Here is a 16,022-nt window from a genome sequence, read left to right on the forward strand (position 1 = left end):
AAAAAAAAGAAAAAGAGAAGCCAAACCCAACAACAGAAAGAGCTAAAAATATTCCCGGCTTTGGCAGGGCCGGCACAGCCGGAGCCGATCCCGGCGAGCCGCGCTCGGAGGCTCCTGCGCCTCCGGGAACGTTGCTCAAGCGGATAAAAATGATAATTCCCTGCCCAGCGCGGGGCCGGGGCCAGCGGGAGGGAGTGTGTGTGTGTGTGAGTGTGTGTGTGTGTCGGGGGGGGGCGGGGGCCGCCCGTCGGTGCGTGTCGGCGCCCATGAAGCGCTGCCGCGGCGCGGCGCAGCCGGTACCGCCGCGCTGAGGTTGCCCTTCGGGCCGGGTCGAGTGGCCGCGGGGCTGCCGGTGGCCACCATGCAGAAGAGCGTGCGGTATAACGAGGGGCACGCCCTGTACCTGGCCCTCTTGGCCCGCAAGGAAGGCACCAAGCGGGGCTACCTGAGCAAGAAGACGGCGGAGACCAACCGCTGGCACGAAAAGTGGTTCGCCCTCTACCAAAACGTCCTCTTCTACTTCGAAGGGGAGCAGAGCGCCCGCCCCGCCGGCATGTACATGCTGGAGGGCTGCAACTGCGAGAGGGTGCCGGCTCCCAAAAGCTCCGCCGCCGGCAGCGCCAAGGATGCTGCGCTGGAGAAGCAGGTACCGCCGCCACGGGGGCAGCCCGACGGCCGGCCCGCTCCCCGCGGGAGGGAGGGATGGAGGGAGGGATGGAGAGAGGGAGGAGGGCAGGCAGGGTGCGAGGGGAGAAGGAAAGCCCTGGCCGTCGGGGCGTCCCGGCTGCCTCCCCTCCATCATCCCCCCCCACCACCCCCGGGAGGGTGACAGTGACCGTCCTCGGTCCCCAGACCCCGGTGGGGAGATCGCTGCCGCTCATGGAAGAGCTTCAGAGAGCAGGCAGCCGTGCAGAAAGTGGCTTTCCCGTCCCGTCTGATGAGTTTTCCTTCCTCCCTGACTCTTTTTGTGTGTGTCCCCCCCGCCCTCGGTGTGTGCACACCTTATCTCAGTAGAGCAGCCGGAGAGTAGCATCTCACAAACGAGGTGTTTATAGTCATCTTGATGGTGACACGGCTGAGTGTTTCCAACCAAACTCAGCAAACAGAGGGTGCGAGGGGCCAAAGCACCCAAACAGCGTGGGGGGGGGGGACTCTGAGGGGTCACAGAGTTTGTCCCTGGGCAGCCGTGGGGCTGCTGGGTGGCACAGCGATGCTGTGAGGGGTCACAGGCTCTCAGCTCTCCCATTGGGAACCCCTCCGAGAGCCAGGCCAGGCTCTGGGTGAAGATGTGCCCTGATTTACAGCCTGCCGTGGAGCAGAAGTCAGCGGGTTGTTTTTCCAGGCAGGTGTTGCGGAGCCGGTTGTGCTTGCGATAGACATGGTGGCGCAACGCTCCCAGCCTCATCTTGCCTGGCTTGCCTGGGGATAAGGGACACTGAAGGCTTCGTGGGGATTCATTCCCGTGAGGGGTGATGGTTCCTAAAGCGTGAACTGCCAAATTCTTCCCCCCCCCACCTCCCCCCAAACCTGGAAGCTGATCAGTTTGACAGGCATTGTGTCCAACAAGCGAGTGGTTAAGTGCTATCTGTGTATTACGTAACCCTGAAGAAGAGGAGGGTGGTGTTGTTGTAGATAGAGATCGGGTATCCCAACCACACGCCTCCTGTTGCCTCATGTAAATGCGGGGTCTAATTTGCTGCCCTGGTTGAAATTTGTTTGAATCTGCATCTGGCGTGCCCCGGTGCCTTTCTCCCCCCAACCAGAGAGAAACCAAGCAGGTGTCAAACCGGTTTGGAAAAGTTGGGGTGACTGTGAAGGAGGGTGGTTTGGAGCTGGCTGCAGGTGTTCCCTGCTGATTGCCAAGAGGGGACACGGAGCGAAGCCAGCTCCTGGAAACTGGCACATCTGCCTGCTCTGCCAGTGTTACAACTTTGTGAGAAGAGCACAAGAACCTTGTCCTATGTCTGTGCTTTTTTGCCCGTTTAGAACAAATACTTTCATGCCTTTGAGGTGCTATACGTAGTTAGGCCAGTGAACTTTGGGAAGTTGGGATGGTCGTAGCGATGTCATATTCATCCGTCACATTGTTGCTTGTTGCTTTGAGACATGTTGTCATAAGCGTCGATAAATCAAATACTGGAGGATTCCCTAGTCGAAATAAAACATGAATTTTTCCCTGTCTGCTTTACGTTGGCTTAGTACACTTGTTTATTGGTAGTGTTGTTAAACTACGGCTTGACTAAGAGAACTGTGTGAAAACAATGTCTTTCCGTTATCTGTTCTCCAGGAATCTTCAGTTGTGCTTTTATATAGTGATGAATGTCTGAGCTGTTTGTAATTACATTTGGTGGTGCAGAGACACAATAATTACAGGGGATGAAGCTGAATTTTGCTTTGCTTTAAACATCAACTATGTGCATGTAATAGCAGAGTGCTATTAAAGAGTCAGAAGAACGCTTCAATTTTTTATTTTTTTTTCACGGGATCCTAGTTCGAATTTTTTCAGACCATCAGATGGTAGTGGTGATGGCAGACCATCAGAAAATACCTTCTTCCTGTTCATCTTTCGTTTGATGCAGAATAAAGCTTTGGAGTGTTGGTAGTTTTTACAGATGTTTACTCATCAAAGTGTGCCCTCGTTTGTGTATTCATACAGACACAAACCCTTACTAGGGTGTACAGGAAACTCTCTCAGTGACTGAAACTGATCATTTACAAGAAAAAAAGATAAATATTTGAAAATTAAACAACCCTTTTTATTCATAAAATGTGTTCATGTTCTTACAGGTGTAAAGTAATAAACTGTGACCCTTCAGTTTATTAACAGAGGAAGACAAAATTATTTTAATCAGATGATAATGAATACTCAGTGTTGTACGTGTTAACTACTGGCAATGTGAAAATACTGCCTAGATTTAATTTGCTTTGATTTAACGACACAAATGTATTAATGGAATGAAAAAAATTAGAAGCTCTATGCCAGTTTTTAAAGAATCAGATCACTCTTCAAAAGAGAAAGAAGGGAAAAATAATGTCTTTTAGTCAGGGTTTTATTTACCTAGGTAATTTAGACATTAGTGTGATATGTGTTATAAAATTACACAAATGAGGGGGAGAAAGGAAGAAGAATTAATCACACGGAAAGAGCTTCATCAGCATCCTTTGAAAAAGCAATGAGTTTTCTTTAAGTTATGTAACTCAAGATAATGGAAAAATGCATGCAGAACAAATATGTATTTTGTTTCCCTCGGTTTGCAGATGCCTTCAGTTTTAGTTTGAGTAGTTTGAGGATTGCTTGTCAAGTCATAGGCCAGGTAAGAACTGTGCTGAGAAGTTGTCAGGAGTTCAGTGGGGAGCTGTACTTCCCTGTGCCACAGACTGTATTTCAGCCAACAGCCCTGTTTAGGTCTGGGTACCAGGCTCCCGTTATGCTCTTCCAGCAGTCCATCATGAGGGGGCATTAAAGCATTACAGGAACCACAACAGCCTTTTGTGCAAGATGCCAAATGCCTTCATAACATTTGCTGTAATATTAAAGTATTAAGAGCTTGAAAAAAAAAATTACCATGACAGAATGCACTTTTTTTTTTGGGTCTGTTCCATTAAGATATTAGTATATTTTTTTCCTTGCTTCCAAGCTTCCAAGCAAATTCTTCTAAAAGTACAGCACCTTTCTTAATATTAACAAACTGCATAAAGCATGAACCAGTTGATACTCTGTGAGTATGGGATCCAGTCGAGTCTGTTGTAGATATTAAATGATTTGTATGGGGAGTTTTTATTTTTAAGGAAAAGCATTTCAATCTCCCTCAGATTTTAGAAGATTTTTTGTAAATGTCAAACAGGTGTTGCTATCCATTCTGATTTCCCATTCAGGAAAAAAAATAGACAGATTAATTGAAAAAAAACCAACAACAACGATGTGGAAGAAGCTTGAGTTGCAAAACAGCAAATCAGGACATGAAAATACTACATGTGAAAAGCTCAAATTCTGGTATTAGTTAAAATGCTTCTTCCTGCAGGAGCCGTAGGCTGTAAACAAGTGCAGCTCCCAACAAGTCCTCCGCTGTGACAATGACAGACTTGATAAGAATGAATTTCAGCTTTTGTTTCAGAAACTCTGAGAAGAGAATGGCTTTGTCTCAGTGAGTAGCTAGGCTCTTTCAAAAGTAAAATAACATGCCTAAAAATTGTGCTTTCTGCAGTGTTTCATAGGAGGCTGGCACTTGTGATCCAGCAAGTTCACAGGTCTTTTTTTTTTTTAAAAGACTGTTGGAAGCATGTGAGTAGAGGAATGTAAATATTATTATTATTATTGTTGTCTACATTGGGAGGAGGCCTGTATGTTTAGTTTCTTTCATAACTGTGGATTGAATACATGGAAATGTTCTGCTATAGTTATTAATAACTGTCTCAGAGTATTTAAGCTTGTAAATGTTATACAATTTGAGCAGAGACTATTTTTTGGATGTTACCTGCAATAATCTTCCTCCCACTTAGCAAAATTAAATGCAGTATTAAGTCCATGTCCCCACAGATTAACAGAATCCAATTATTTGAATTTTTTTTCTGCTTACTGTAGCTCTGTATTTATTTTATAAAGGCCATGGTGATTTTGTGTGAAACCTCTCTATTTTACATACATTCCTTGAAGTGATAAGGCAGGCATATGCCACCAACAGCTTTTGCTGTACCTCACTGCTAATTCAGTGTATATAAAACCTAGCAACAGTGCTTAAAGGTCATTTTTTTTTTCTGAACATATAATGAATTAAAAGTTCATTTCTTCACTTTTATTGGGAAAAAAACCCACCCCTGTGTTGTTCAGCATCCTCTGTCTATTATATATAGGAGATAGCTGAGGAGTGGTGTTATCTTTTGCCAAGATAGCTTGCCACTTTTAGGTGTAATATTGTCCATAAATCTTACTGCTTGCACGTGAGCAAGTAACTCCCTGGGTTGTTTCAGTGCAAAGGTCCATCAGAGATGCCTGTGTTTTAAAAATTTCCTGCAGCACTTAAAAAAATAAATAAAAAAGATGAGTTTGTCTTCTCAGTATCTGAGAAGAAAAAGATTTGTTGATTTGTTGGGGTTTTTTCCATCTGCACATTTTTTCTTTTTTTTTTTTTTGGATGGACTATCTGCAACACAAGGAGCTAATTAAAAAAGATGGGCAGTGGGAAAGTTTTAAGATACTAGTGCTATTTTGGATTAATGTTTCTGTAAGACCCACTCAGAAAAGAGTCTTTGGATAGTTCTTGTGTGAGGATAACTTTGAGGTAACTAGCTGTTGTTTGCTTTCCCAGGTAACCCCTGTGGCCCCTCCGTCCTTCGGTCACTGTCATGAGACAGTGAAGTTTGTGGGCACTTCCAAGAAATGCATTGATTCAAACCATGTTGAGATGCATTCAAGGAGTAGCTGGAAAATGAGTTGCTGAAGTTGTGCTTAAGGGAAGGTGCATCAAAAGGGGTTGCCCCTGGCTTTTTGTACTGAACTGTAAAGTAAATTTGCAGTGTGCTTTCTGCCCTAAGGCCACGGGCAGTAAATAAATAAATAGAAAAGTATAACCCTTGTGATCTCTCCAGGGACCCAACTTTGGTATTTGGTACAGGTTTCGTGTTTACCTGCTTGCTTAGTAATGAGCACGTTTCAGGGATAATGAGAAGAACAGAGAAATCTCATGGCCGTATTTGTTGCTATTTTGCCAAAATTTAAGCATTTTTTAAGCATTTCATTCTAACTCTTGGAAACACACTTTTCTGCTGTAGAGTTATGAAATGGGCCATTTGTAACTACGCAAAAGCAGGGAATGTACCCAGCTGAGAAGTGAGTTACAGGTAGATCTAGTTCATTTTTTAAATGCCCTCCTCTGGAAAGTTTAGTTAAATCCACACAGATGTAGCTCAAAGAATACTGATGCCATTGAAAAGTGTAATATTAAACCTTTGGCTACCTTAGTCCATGTCAAGTGACTTTGGTCAGAAACTGGAGACTGATCTGTTGTTTTCTGTTCTTGAGTGTGTCTCATGCTTGAGGCGCAAAAGGCAACAAAAGGCACCACCTGAGTATCTTAGACTAAAGAGTAATTAAAAGAAAACCAACAGTGATTGTAGTAAGTCCAGATCTTGGTGAGACAGAGTGTTACTGCAGAGAAAACAGGGTGAAATCCTTAGCATTACTCTGTGAGGTACTGTAAGATCCTGAAATACTACGTTATGCTTTAACAGAACTGCATACTCCTTAATTAAGTTATTGGAAAAATAATTAGATCCCAAGGCAAATTACATTTGGCAGAGGCTTATTTGTGGAGTTGCTGGGAAATCCTTTTAGCTAACAGGTGAAATGTCAGCGAGTGAAAGACTGGAATCAGGTTAGAACTAAATCTGAAATGCATCCCAAAGCGTAAGGACCAAACCCTCCACGCTGACACTTTGTAAGAATAAGGTGTTCTACCTTCTCAGCCTTAAACATCAGGCGAGCGCTGTGCAGAGTGACCAGAACCTACCTACAGCTGTGTCGCTCACAACGATGATGTGAATGCTCAAATTAACATTTAAAATGAAGTATCATAACAGTTTAGCACCGGTTTAATTCTTCCACCAGTCCCATAGTCAATGCTGCTGCTTCTTTTGTTTTCTCTCTTCTGTTGGCAGAGCTGTATTGATTTTGCATTATCTGTTTAGTTCCTCAAATGTTAAGACAAAATTTGTAGAAAACAAAAAAAATTCTGAGCACAAAAACAGTAAGTTCACCCCAATTAGGTGAACAATTATGCTCCATTTCTCTTAATTTAACTTTTAAAATAGATTTGGTGGTTTTCTTCATCTTCCAAGGCACGTACCCTGTTTCCTTGTAACATGCCACCTGTTTTAATTTCTCACCGTGTACCTGAATAGAAGATCCGGGCAGAGCTACTTCTATTTCTGTAGTAATCTGGCAGCATTATCAGTCTTTATATATTCATATATTATGTATTGAAATGTCATCATTAGTAATACAGCAGTGGTTGTTTTTGTTTTTTTTTTTTGATCCACTTGCTGAGGGTTTTCCATCCTGAGAATTTCTTGCTCCGGGGAGACCTAATAGCGGCCTTTCAATATCTGAAGGGTGCCTATAGAAGAGCTGGGGAGGGACTCTTTCCCAGGAGGTGTAATGATAGGACAAGGGGAAATGGTTTTAAATTGGAAGAAAAAAGATTCAGATTAGATCTCAGGAAGAAATTTTTTACTATGAAGGTGGTGAGACACTGGAACAGGTTGCCCAGAGAAGCTGTGGATGCCCCATCCCTGGAGGGGTTCAAGGCCAGGCTGGATGGGGCTTTGAGTAACCTGGTCTGGTGGGAGGTGTCCCTGCCCAGGGCAGGGGGGTTGGAACTTGATGATCTTTGAGGTCCCTTCCAACCCAAACCATTCTATGATTCTGTGATTCTATGAAATTGGCCACATATAATTGCTGGTCTTGTGCATGTCACTTGCAGAACATCTGCATTACTGAGTGGTTTTTGCAAAGAGGGAAGGGGCATTTCCATGCTTCCCATTATGGGTTCCTGGTGCTTATATCCACATTCCATCTTGAGCAACAGTGATGTCTAACCCAGTTGGTAGTGCATAATGGAGACATGGAGAGAGCTGGTTGCTGCAGGACCTGCACTGCAAGCAGGACACTCTTAAGTAGTGTCCCACTGTCTGACTTCCATGTATAGTGGAGCAGATTCACACCAAAAAGAGGCCCCCCGTCAGTGCAGTAAATCATTAGCATAGACATCGTGCAGCTGGTGAAGATAGTGATGTCTGAAAATACCAATCCACCGCTTTTCTCCATCCTTAGCGACAGATTTTGCTGCTGGCAGGAGCACACGTCTCTAGATCCGCTGCTTCAAAGCAAGTTGGGTACCACGGCTGCTGCCGAGTCTGAGGCAGCACTAACCCATTTTTCAGTGTGAGTGTGATAAGCGTTCTCACTTTGTGCTTACTCAAGCGGTGATGGACTGGCCAAATTTAGGTACTCTTTCATGGATCTGCTGGGGAAGGTGTGGGTAGAGCGTGTCTGGATTGAAAACAATGTTGATGTTTGTTTGTTGCCTGATTGTTGATCAGCCACAGCAATTTAGAAAGACAGTGTCATCCGCCTGTTCACACAGCTGAAGGAAAACAAGATTCCACGTAGTATCCCTTTTCAGTTTTTTCTGTCTACCAGCCATTACTGATGCTGAAGATGAATTGAGGGAGAGGTTTGGTTTTTTTTTTAACACTGTGTTCTGCACTAGATGTCTAGGAACATATGCTTACAATCTAGCTTCCAATGTTTTTTTTTTTTGATATACCAATCCCATAAGGTTTTCTGTTTGAGGTACAGAATCAGTATATATAAAAGCAGAGGCTTCCCCAATTCAATGCAGCCATTTAAATATTTCCATTGTATTTTCCATGAGCTCAGAACTGACTCAGTTTTATTGGAAGTGTTTATAAAGTACCAATTCTGATTGAGTTACATAGTCATTAGTGATATTACTTCCACTGTTTTACAGTGGAAACGTTTTTTTGTGGCAGCTCTAATTCCACTGCTGCTTTTGAAAAAAATTAATTGTCTTTTAAGAGTTAAAGGCTGTAACTATTGGAAAGAATATGGGTTTATATGCTGTCTTCCTGTTATAGTTCTCCCCTTTCTTCTCCTGGTACTGTGGAACAGTGACTTCTGTCCATTTTTTGCCTCTTGAGTTTTTGACTTTGGTTTAATGGCTGAGCAACAGAAATTACCTGCTGCTTAATTGTTCTGCAGTTTTGACCTAGTGTGGTTCAAGTTCCCCAATTACTGCAAGGTTTCCATTGCGGTACGGTGTGTCCTTTGCACCCTTCTGAACTCTGCAAACTCATTACATAGCTTTTTCTTTAAACGTTGCACCTCCATATAGCATTCTTTGAATAAATTTTAAACTTTCTGTAGATGTCTATGTATTTGCAGTCGTGGAATGTAGAGTAGGATGCTGGTCATGCCACCTTAGGTGCCCCACACTATTGCAGGCAGTGGAGTCGCAGCAAATGCAGCCAGCGGAGCCTGGAGAATTAGTCACCCCATCCTGAATTAGGTGTCTACATTTGTTAGACTGAACAGACCCCACCAAGAGCAGTGACTAAATCTCAGAGGACTGTTGAACTCAGACACCTGGCTCAGATGTGTCCCGGGCACCTCAGATACCATGTTCTGCTGCTGTCATGAGGAACATCTACATCTACAGCCAGCCACGAGGTTTCAGTGTTCGTGGCTGTAGACAAAGATCTGAAATCTACCATACTGGATCCTAAAACATACCACTTTATTGCTGTTTTGTGTTAGATGTTTTAGGTATGTGCTGGACCCTCATATGTTGGAAGTTCAGGCTGATTGCAGGTGACCAATGGTTCTTTTTCTTTCTGCTTTCTGTTCACTTCCTCTCCCTTATACAAGTTGTTTCTCCCATTTCAGCAAAAGCCAAAGATTTTATATTCTTCTCTGGAATTGTGGAGATTGTGTTCAGTGACTTTGACAGAATCTCTCTGATGTCCTCCAGAATGAAATCAGGAATTCATTTTTAACCTCATGCATTCATGGATGCTCAGGCATGACAAGGAAATTGCAACCTTTTTTACCAGCCATATTTTCTTCTGTTTGGCACTCAGAAAAAATTTAGGGAAATAGTAAAAGTACTTCTTCCTAATAAATCTGTTGGGGATAAGTTAAAAGTTGTGGGTCAGCTGCAAAGGTCTTTTAAGAGAAAGACAGAAGAAAAACTGGCAGAAGAGTGGAGGGATCCAACACTGGTGTCTGTGAAATATCATCATTAGACATGCAGATATTTGTGTGTACAGATGAAGGGAAGAACAGTAATAAATTACACTGTGGTGGCAAAACTGCTATTACATTTGATAGCGTAAGTGTTGTTACCTATTCTTAGGGATTGACCAGGAACATCAGGCAGATGATGCAGTGCTAAGGGACATGGTGTAGGGGATGACTTTGTAGAGTAGGGTAGATGGTTGGACTCGATGATCCCAAGGGTCTCTTCCAACCTAGACGATTCTATGATGGCTCCTGGGATGGTACTCAGACTTATAGGTGCAATTTGCTGGGTATATTTGTTGGTTTTTTGACTGTGAGGTCTTTTGTTTGTAGCTTTCTTGCCCCAAGAAGTGTATGGTGACTGAAAAGAATAGCAGGCGAGCTGAGGAACAGTGATGGGGAGAAGATCCAGATGACCTGGTGCTTCCAGAGTCTGAATCTTCCAGACTTCCAGAATCCAGGAATCTCATTATTTTTGTGGCAGCAGATGGGAAGCGTGATGCCTGCTGGAGAGGTACATGTCTTCTCCCTCTAGTGGTTATCCCACAGGAGGATGCCAGCCAGCTCCTGCTGTCACAGTGCCAGCTCAGTGTAAGGTCCAAGGGCTGGAGCAGAGCCTCTGGTCCTGCAGCTGCTCCTTACAAGTACTAATGTGTGCTTGCTGCCTCTCTCCCGCTTTCCTGTGAAGTCCAAGGAGTTGTGTGGACCCAGCAGTAGGGCTGAAGACCAAGCACCCAGCAGTTAGAGGGGGACAGAGCCGAGGCTTCTTGAGCAGCCCAGCAGCCAGCCCAGCTTTCTTCTGTGTTGTGGTGTGCTCTGCAGCTTCAGGAGATATGTTTCTTTCCTGGGACTCCTGTCTCATACAGTATTCAAGAGAAGAATTGCGGTGAATATCCCCAAGGGGGTAATTTCCTATAGGACTTTTCTACTTCCCTCCCCTTTTCTGAGCGTTTGTGGTATGTGAGGCACGGGGCTGCTGGAAGAGAAATGTGATTTCATGGTAAAATCAGAACACTACCTGTGGGGACTGGATTCTGCCTTTTGCCTAGGATTTCTGTGAAAAATTGCACGAATTACATCCATGAGGTGTTTTACAGTATAATTAATCATTCCTTATTTTGGGGACCCAGCTAGGCACGCAAAGGTAGTACTGATCTCTGTGAAAGCAGCGGTTAAAACAAATAAAAGTGCCATTTCAATACCAAAGGCTGATGTTTTTTCAGCTCAGGCATCCAAACTGAGCTGCATCTGAAACTGCTGGATTTTGTGCTGACCATATTTGCAGTAATTCTTTCTTACCTCACTGGCCGTTGTGAAAAGAAATGTGTTAATTCAAAGGAAGCATCTGAAGGATGTCATGAAAAGTGTCATAGGACACTTCATCATGTAAGAGGTTTCTGAACTTTGCTGATTAGTGTGCAATAGATAAAGCAGGGAGACGTGCATTCAAGAATCAAGATAAAGCAAAATATGAAGTCGTATCTCACTTGTAGGTGGTAACTGAGGCAGGATCTCCTGAGAGAAGAATCATGTCTTAAAGGACTGCAATCATTATGCTTGCACACCTGGGACTAAATTAACAATGTGCAAGGCAGCCTCAGATGTGGCGCTTTTCCAAATCTCTGTGTACCTGGCTTTGTAATCTAATGCCAAAAACTGGAAAAAAAAACAGCAATCCAACTTCTAAAAAAACAAAATAAAAAACAACATGAAATTGAGGTACAAATTGAGGTGTGAAAAAATGAAGCTCTTTGACCCACGTGATGTATGTTACGGAAACAACCAGACAGAGACAATGCATTTTGGTCCAGATTTGTTATTGTACTAGGTGTGAGCTTGCAGGCCCTAGACTAGGGTTTTTCTCCTATTTTTGCTGCCTGCTGCAGATGGAAGTTTCGTAAGTGCATTACTTGGTGGCCTGAGGGAAAGCCTGGCTAGCTGGTGTCCAGTGTGATACGGTCCAGAATGTGCAGCGACCTGAGAGAGCTCCGTCAGCAGCAGGATGAAAATTGCTGCAGACCGATGGGGAAGTCATGTCTGCACCACGTAGGCTAATATTAAAATGCTTTAAAGGAGGATACTCTTCCCTGAATTGCTGCTCGGTGTTCTTGTAGCTTAGCAGCAGATACCTTGGCTGCAGGCCAGCCAAGTGAACGAAGTGAAGGCAGCCACTCAGATGCACTCGACAATTTAGAGTAATGCCAAGTGGTTCCGTGTGAAATAAATAAATAGATAGATTTACCTTTCATAAAAGGGGGGGGGAAAAAAAAAAAAAAAAAAAAAAAAAAAAAAAAAAAAAAAAAAAGAAAGTATCTTCACAGCTCTGTTTTAAATAGGTTTTCTTAAAGACCATTGACTTTCTGCAAACACCTCTTTGATTCTTTATCTTATTCTTACTTTTTTGAAGACATAGGATTGTGCGTGTACCTTATGTGTGCCCATAGGCTGGGTGATGTGGAGTAGAAGGGTGGTTATTTGGATGATGTATCTCCTGGTTGCCTTTTCTTCCTGAGCCACTCGCTCCCCATGGCCTCCTGGTGAACAGTTTCTTGACTGCCTTACTTCTCCAGGAGTAAAACAGGCCTAATAGTGCTTCCCATATGCTAGCATATGGGTAACGCCATCTGCATGGGGATATTTGTTTATCCTTGCAGTATTTTAGGGTGTTCATCTGCGGCTTAATGGGTGAACACAGAAGTGGTAACCGAGTTAGTCATAAGGTATCACGAGCATGTTTCTGCACACAGCAAAAGCACGTGGTAAAGACCTGCGAAGTGCCTAATCTTGAAACCTACAGCTGGCGTATTCCTCTTCTAATTCATGACTTTACTTCCCTCTGCCACTGGGGTCTGTTGGGTACACCTTCCAGGCAAAATGCTCTCGCTAGTCCTGTTGACCTTGATTGTACAACTTACTCTTTCAGGGAGTTCGGTTTTGGTGCACTTAGCTGAGTTTGGAGTTTCCTTCTCTTTTTTTTTTTTTTTTTTTTTTTGTGTGTGTGTGTGAATAAGTTATTTGTAATTATAGCAGGTCCTCTTAATAGTGCTTACCCAAGAAGGGTGTTTCTTCTGCGTCAAGGCTTGTGATTGTTGTAATCATTGAAATAGGTTAATATTATATGGTTGTACACACATTTGCTTCATCTTTCTGGTGTCCTCCTCTTTGAGCTTTTCCTTTCCTTGTGTAAATTTCAAACTGGTTGTTTTTGTTTTTTTTTTGGTCTTCCTGGTCTTCCTGTGGCAGAAACCTGGTTCAGTTTCTGCTAAACCAACATCAATGCAGTGCTTCTGAGCTGCCTCGTGTGCAGTGCTGGGAACACTGCATGGGTTTGTGGCGTCTCTGTGCTCCTCTCATTCAGATCATACCAGAAAATGACTCGATATGCTACCGAGAGGGAACACAAAGTATCCGTATAAGACTCATTTCATCACTTGTGTCCTTTCTGATAGCTTCTCAGATGCATCATGTCCTACTCATGTAACCGCTTCCGTAGCTTCCAGGGGAACAACTTTTTATTTCTTGGTCTGCTGAGAGATCCTGACTCTCTACTCTTGTTTTCAAGGTGGGTGGAGAAGTGTAAGCAACCAAGTTTTCATATTTTACAGTGGTGTGGTGCACAGGGCATTACTTCAAAAACAAAAGAGGTCATGTGCTTTACTCAGCTTCCTTGCAACAAGCTTGGAAAAGAACAAGCTTTGTAAAAGAGAAGAGAAGAGAAGGGAAGGGAAGGGAAGGGAAGGGAAGGGAAGGCAAAGGCAAGGCAAGGCAAAGGCAAGGCAAGGCAAAGGCAAGGCAAGGCAAGGCAAGGCAAGGCAAGGAAAGGAAAGGAAAGGAAAGGAAAGAAAAGAAAGCTTTGGTGTGAGCCCCAAAGCGCTGCTGTAGAGACTGCACTTCAAGGTGTGGATTATTCCTGAGAGAGCACAGCTTGGGTATTTGTAATCTCAGTGGGAGTCCTTGGGTGTTTGCCATCCCATAGCTTCTTACCTTGTCTCATGCTCGCAGGATGGTTTCCCATACTGGACACTCTTGCAACCACAGTCCACTTTGTGATTCATCTACTTTCTTTAACTCACGTTTTGGCTGCTTGGTCTTGCTATTGCCAGACTTCATACCTTTGATTTTCTGAGTCAGGTACTATATCTCGGGGTGTAGGGAGCGTGTAAGACCTTGGCTGGAGACCTAATGAGTTGGCTATATGGCAAGTGTCACAGTAAATGTTGGGTCTGCTTTAGATGGCTTGTAGAATAAGCTGACTATCCAGAGGGAGCTCTAATGATTGCTTTACAAAGGTCACACAGGAATTGCAAGCAATTTTGAAAGCAATTCTGATTTTTGTCACTAATGTTGCTTTTTGACCTCTGTGGTGGAGTGTGAAATTTCTTAAGTAAGGATAGCAAAAACATGCAGCATCCAAGGCATCTCATCTTTTTTGAATTGTGTTTTTTCAACTTTCCTAATATGTTCAGGTGTTTGGACTTTGCCTCCTTACTGTAATGTCTCTATTTAGCAATTATATGCAGTAAAAGTAGATTTTTTTTTTCTAATGCTCCATTTCAATTTAAAAATTCAAAATTGTCTAAATTAATGGGTAACTCAGGAACACAGGTGTCTTTGGCTTTGAATCCATCCATTGGTATCCAAAATTTTTGCTTGAGTGAACCTCCTGACATATGCTTGAAGACTTGGAGACCGTAGAATAGTCATGTTGATTGGGAAAAGCTCCTGAGGACTGGAAGAGAGCAGATACCATTCATAGCTTCAAAGGGCAAAAAAGAAGATCCAGGGGCGTACAGGACAGTCAGTATCACCATAGTTCCTGGAAAGGTGATGAAGAAAATCCTCCTGGAAAGCATGTCCACACACATGAGGACAGGAAGGTGATTGGGAGTGGTCAGCATGGATTTACAAAGGGGAAGTCTTGCTTGACCAACCTACCAGCCTTCCACAACAAGGTGGTTGACTTGGTGGACAAGGGAAAAGCGGTGGAGGTTGTTTACCTCAATGTTAGTAAAGTCTTTGATGCTGCCTCCCATAACGTCATCGTTGTAGGCAGCTGACAAAGGATGGGGTAGGTAAGTGGGCAGTGATGTGGATTGAAAACTGGCTGAATGACCAGGCTCAGATGACAGTAAAAGAACCTTCACGCAGGACATTCGAACCTTCACGCAGGACATTTAGTCCTAAGGCAGAACAGTTGGCCCAAATAGGAGGAATTTATTTTTTTTTTAAGGGAAAACCGCAAGGCTTCCCACTTCACTTTCTTACATTTTCCTCTCTGCTTGCTGTCAGGAAATAAAATCATGGGATAAAAGAAATACGTATGCCAGAACATTGTTTTAAGTTGCTGTACAGTGATCAGTCTTACTTTTCTTTCTCTGGAAGAGATTTACTACTATTGGCTCAGCATCTTAGCTGATGTTTTGGTGAGAACCATAATAAAAACCTGAATTCAGAATCTCTAAGAGTTTTCTGAGAAATAAAAAGATGAAAATTCTTTCTGGCTTTTTGTAATTGTGATGTGTTTTGTTGTTGTTGGTTTTTTTTTTGATTCTTTTTGCATATATTAGTGCATGTATGAGGCATGTATTTTCTACTTCAGCTCTTTTCTGTTTTCTGGGGGAGTGAGAAAGGTTGTTTTGTTTTTAATCATTTCCCATCTGATTTAAATTTGAAGTAGTCATTCTGGTTTGGCAAACGTTTAGATTGTAGCAGGAAAAAATTGTGCAACTAGAATAAACTTAACTTCAAACTTTTTGTGCTAATGAGCAGAATGTGATATAACTGTTACTAACTAAAGCTGAAGCCTTTTTCCCTTCTCTTGAGGTACTTGTAATATATCCATAATTCAGCATTTTTTCTGCTTTTTGTTTTCTCCTTGTGCTGAGCTGTAGTAATATTTACAAAATACTTAGGTTTGCTACCCTGGGAAATGTAACATTACTTTGGATCTTCTTCAGGCTGTATGTATTATAGAGGCAGAAGGAAGGAGGCGAAAGTGGTTGTTAAGGTTTAGTATATTCAAGAAACTGTTGAAAGGGCTAGTGTGTGTCTCTGTTACCCTCTTTCTTGATGAGTTTCCCTTTATCCTTTACTTCTCTGTACTGTTTATTCAGATGCCTTTTTTTTCTTGCCTTTTTTTTTTTTTTTTTTAATATCTTCACCCCCAGCAATGTATTTGGGGAATACCTATTTGGTAGTGAAGCTG

General features: G+C 43.0%; 1 protein-coding gene across 2 annotated transcripts in view; it reads left to right on the forward strand.

Moving 5' to 3' along the window:
* The first annotated feature begins 104 nt into the window (after positions 1 to 104).
* Positions 105 to 16,022, forward strand: part of RASGRF2 (Ras protein specific guanine nucleotide releasing factor 2) — a 134,666-nt gene continuing 118,748 nt past the window's right edge. For both annotated transcript variants that reach the window (XM_014960533.1, XM_014960534.1), the window contains exon 1: positions 105 to 646. In XM_014960533.1, the coding sequence (XP_014816019.1) occupies positions 362 to 646 (285 nt within the window). In that variant the 5' untranslated portion in view covers positions 105 to 361. The remainder of the gene's footprint in view (positions 647 to 16,022) is intronic.

This window comes from Calidris pugnax, unplaced genomic scaffold (assembly GCF_001431845.1).
Source record: "Calidris pugnax isolate Ruff unplaced genomic scaffold, ASM143184v1 scaffold326, whole genome shotgun sequence".
NCBI lineage: Eukaryota > Metazoa > Chordata > Aves > Charadriiformes > Scolopacidae > Calidris > Calidris pugnax.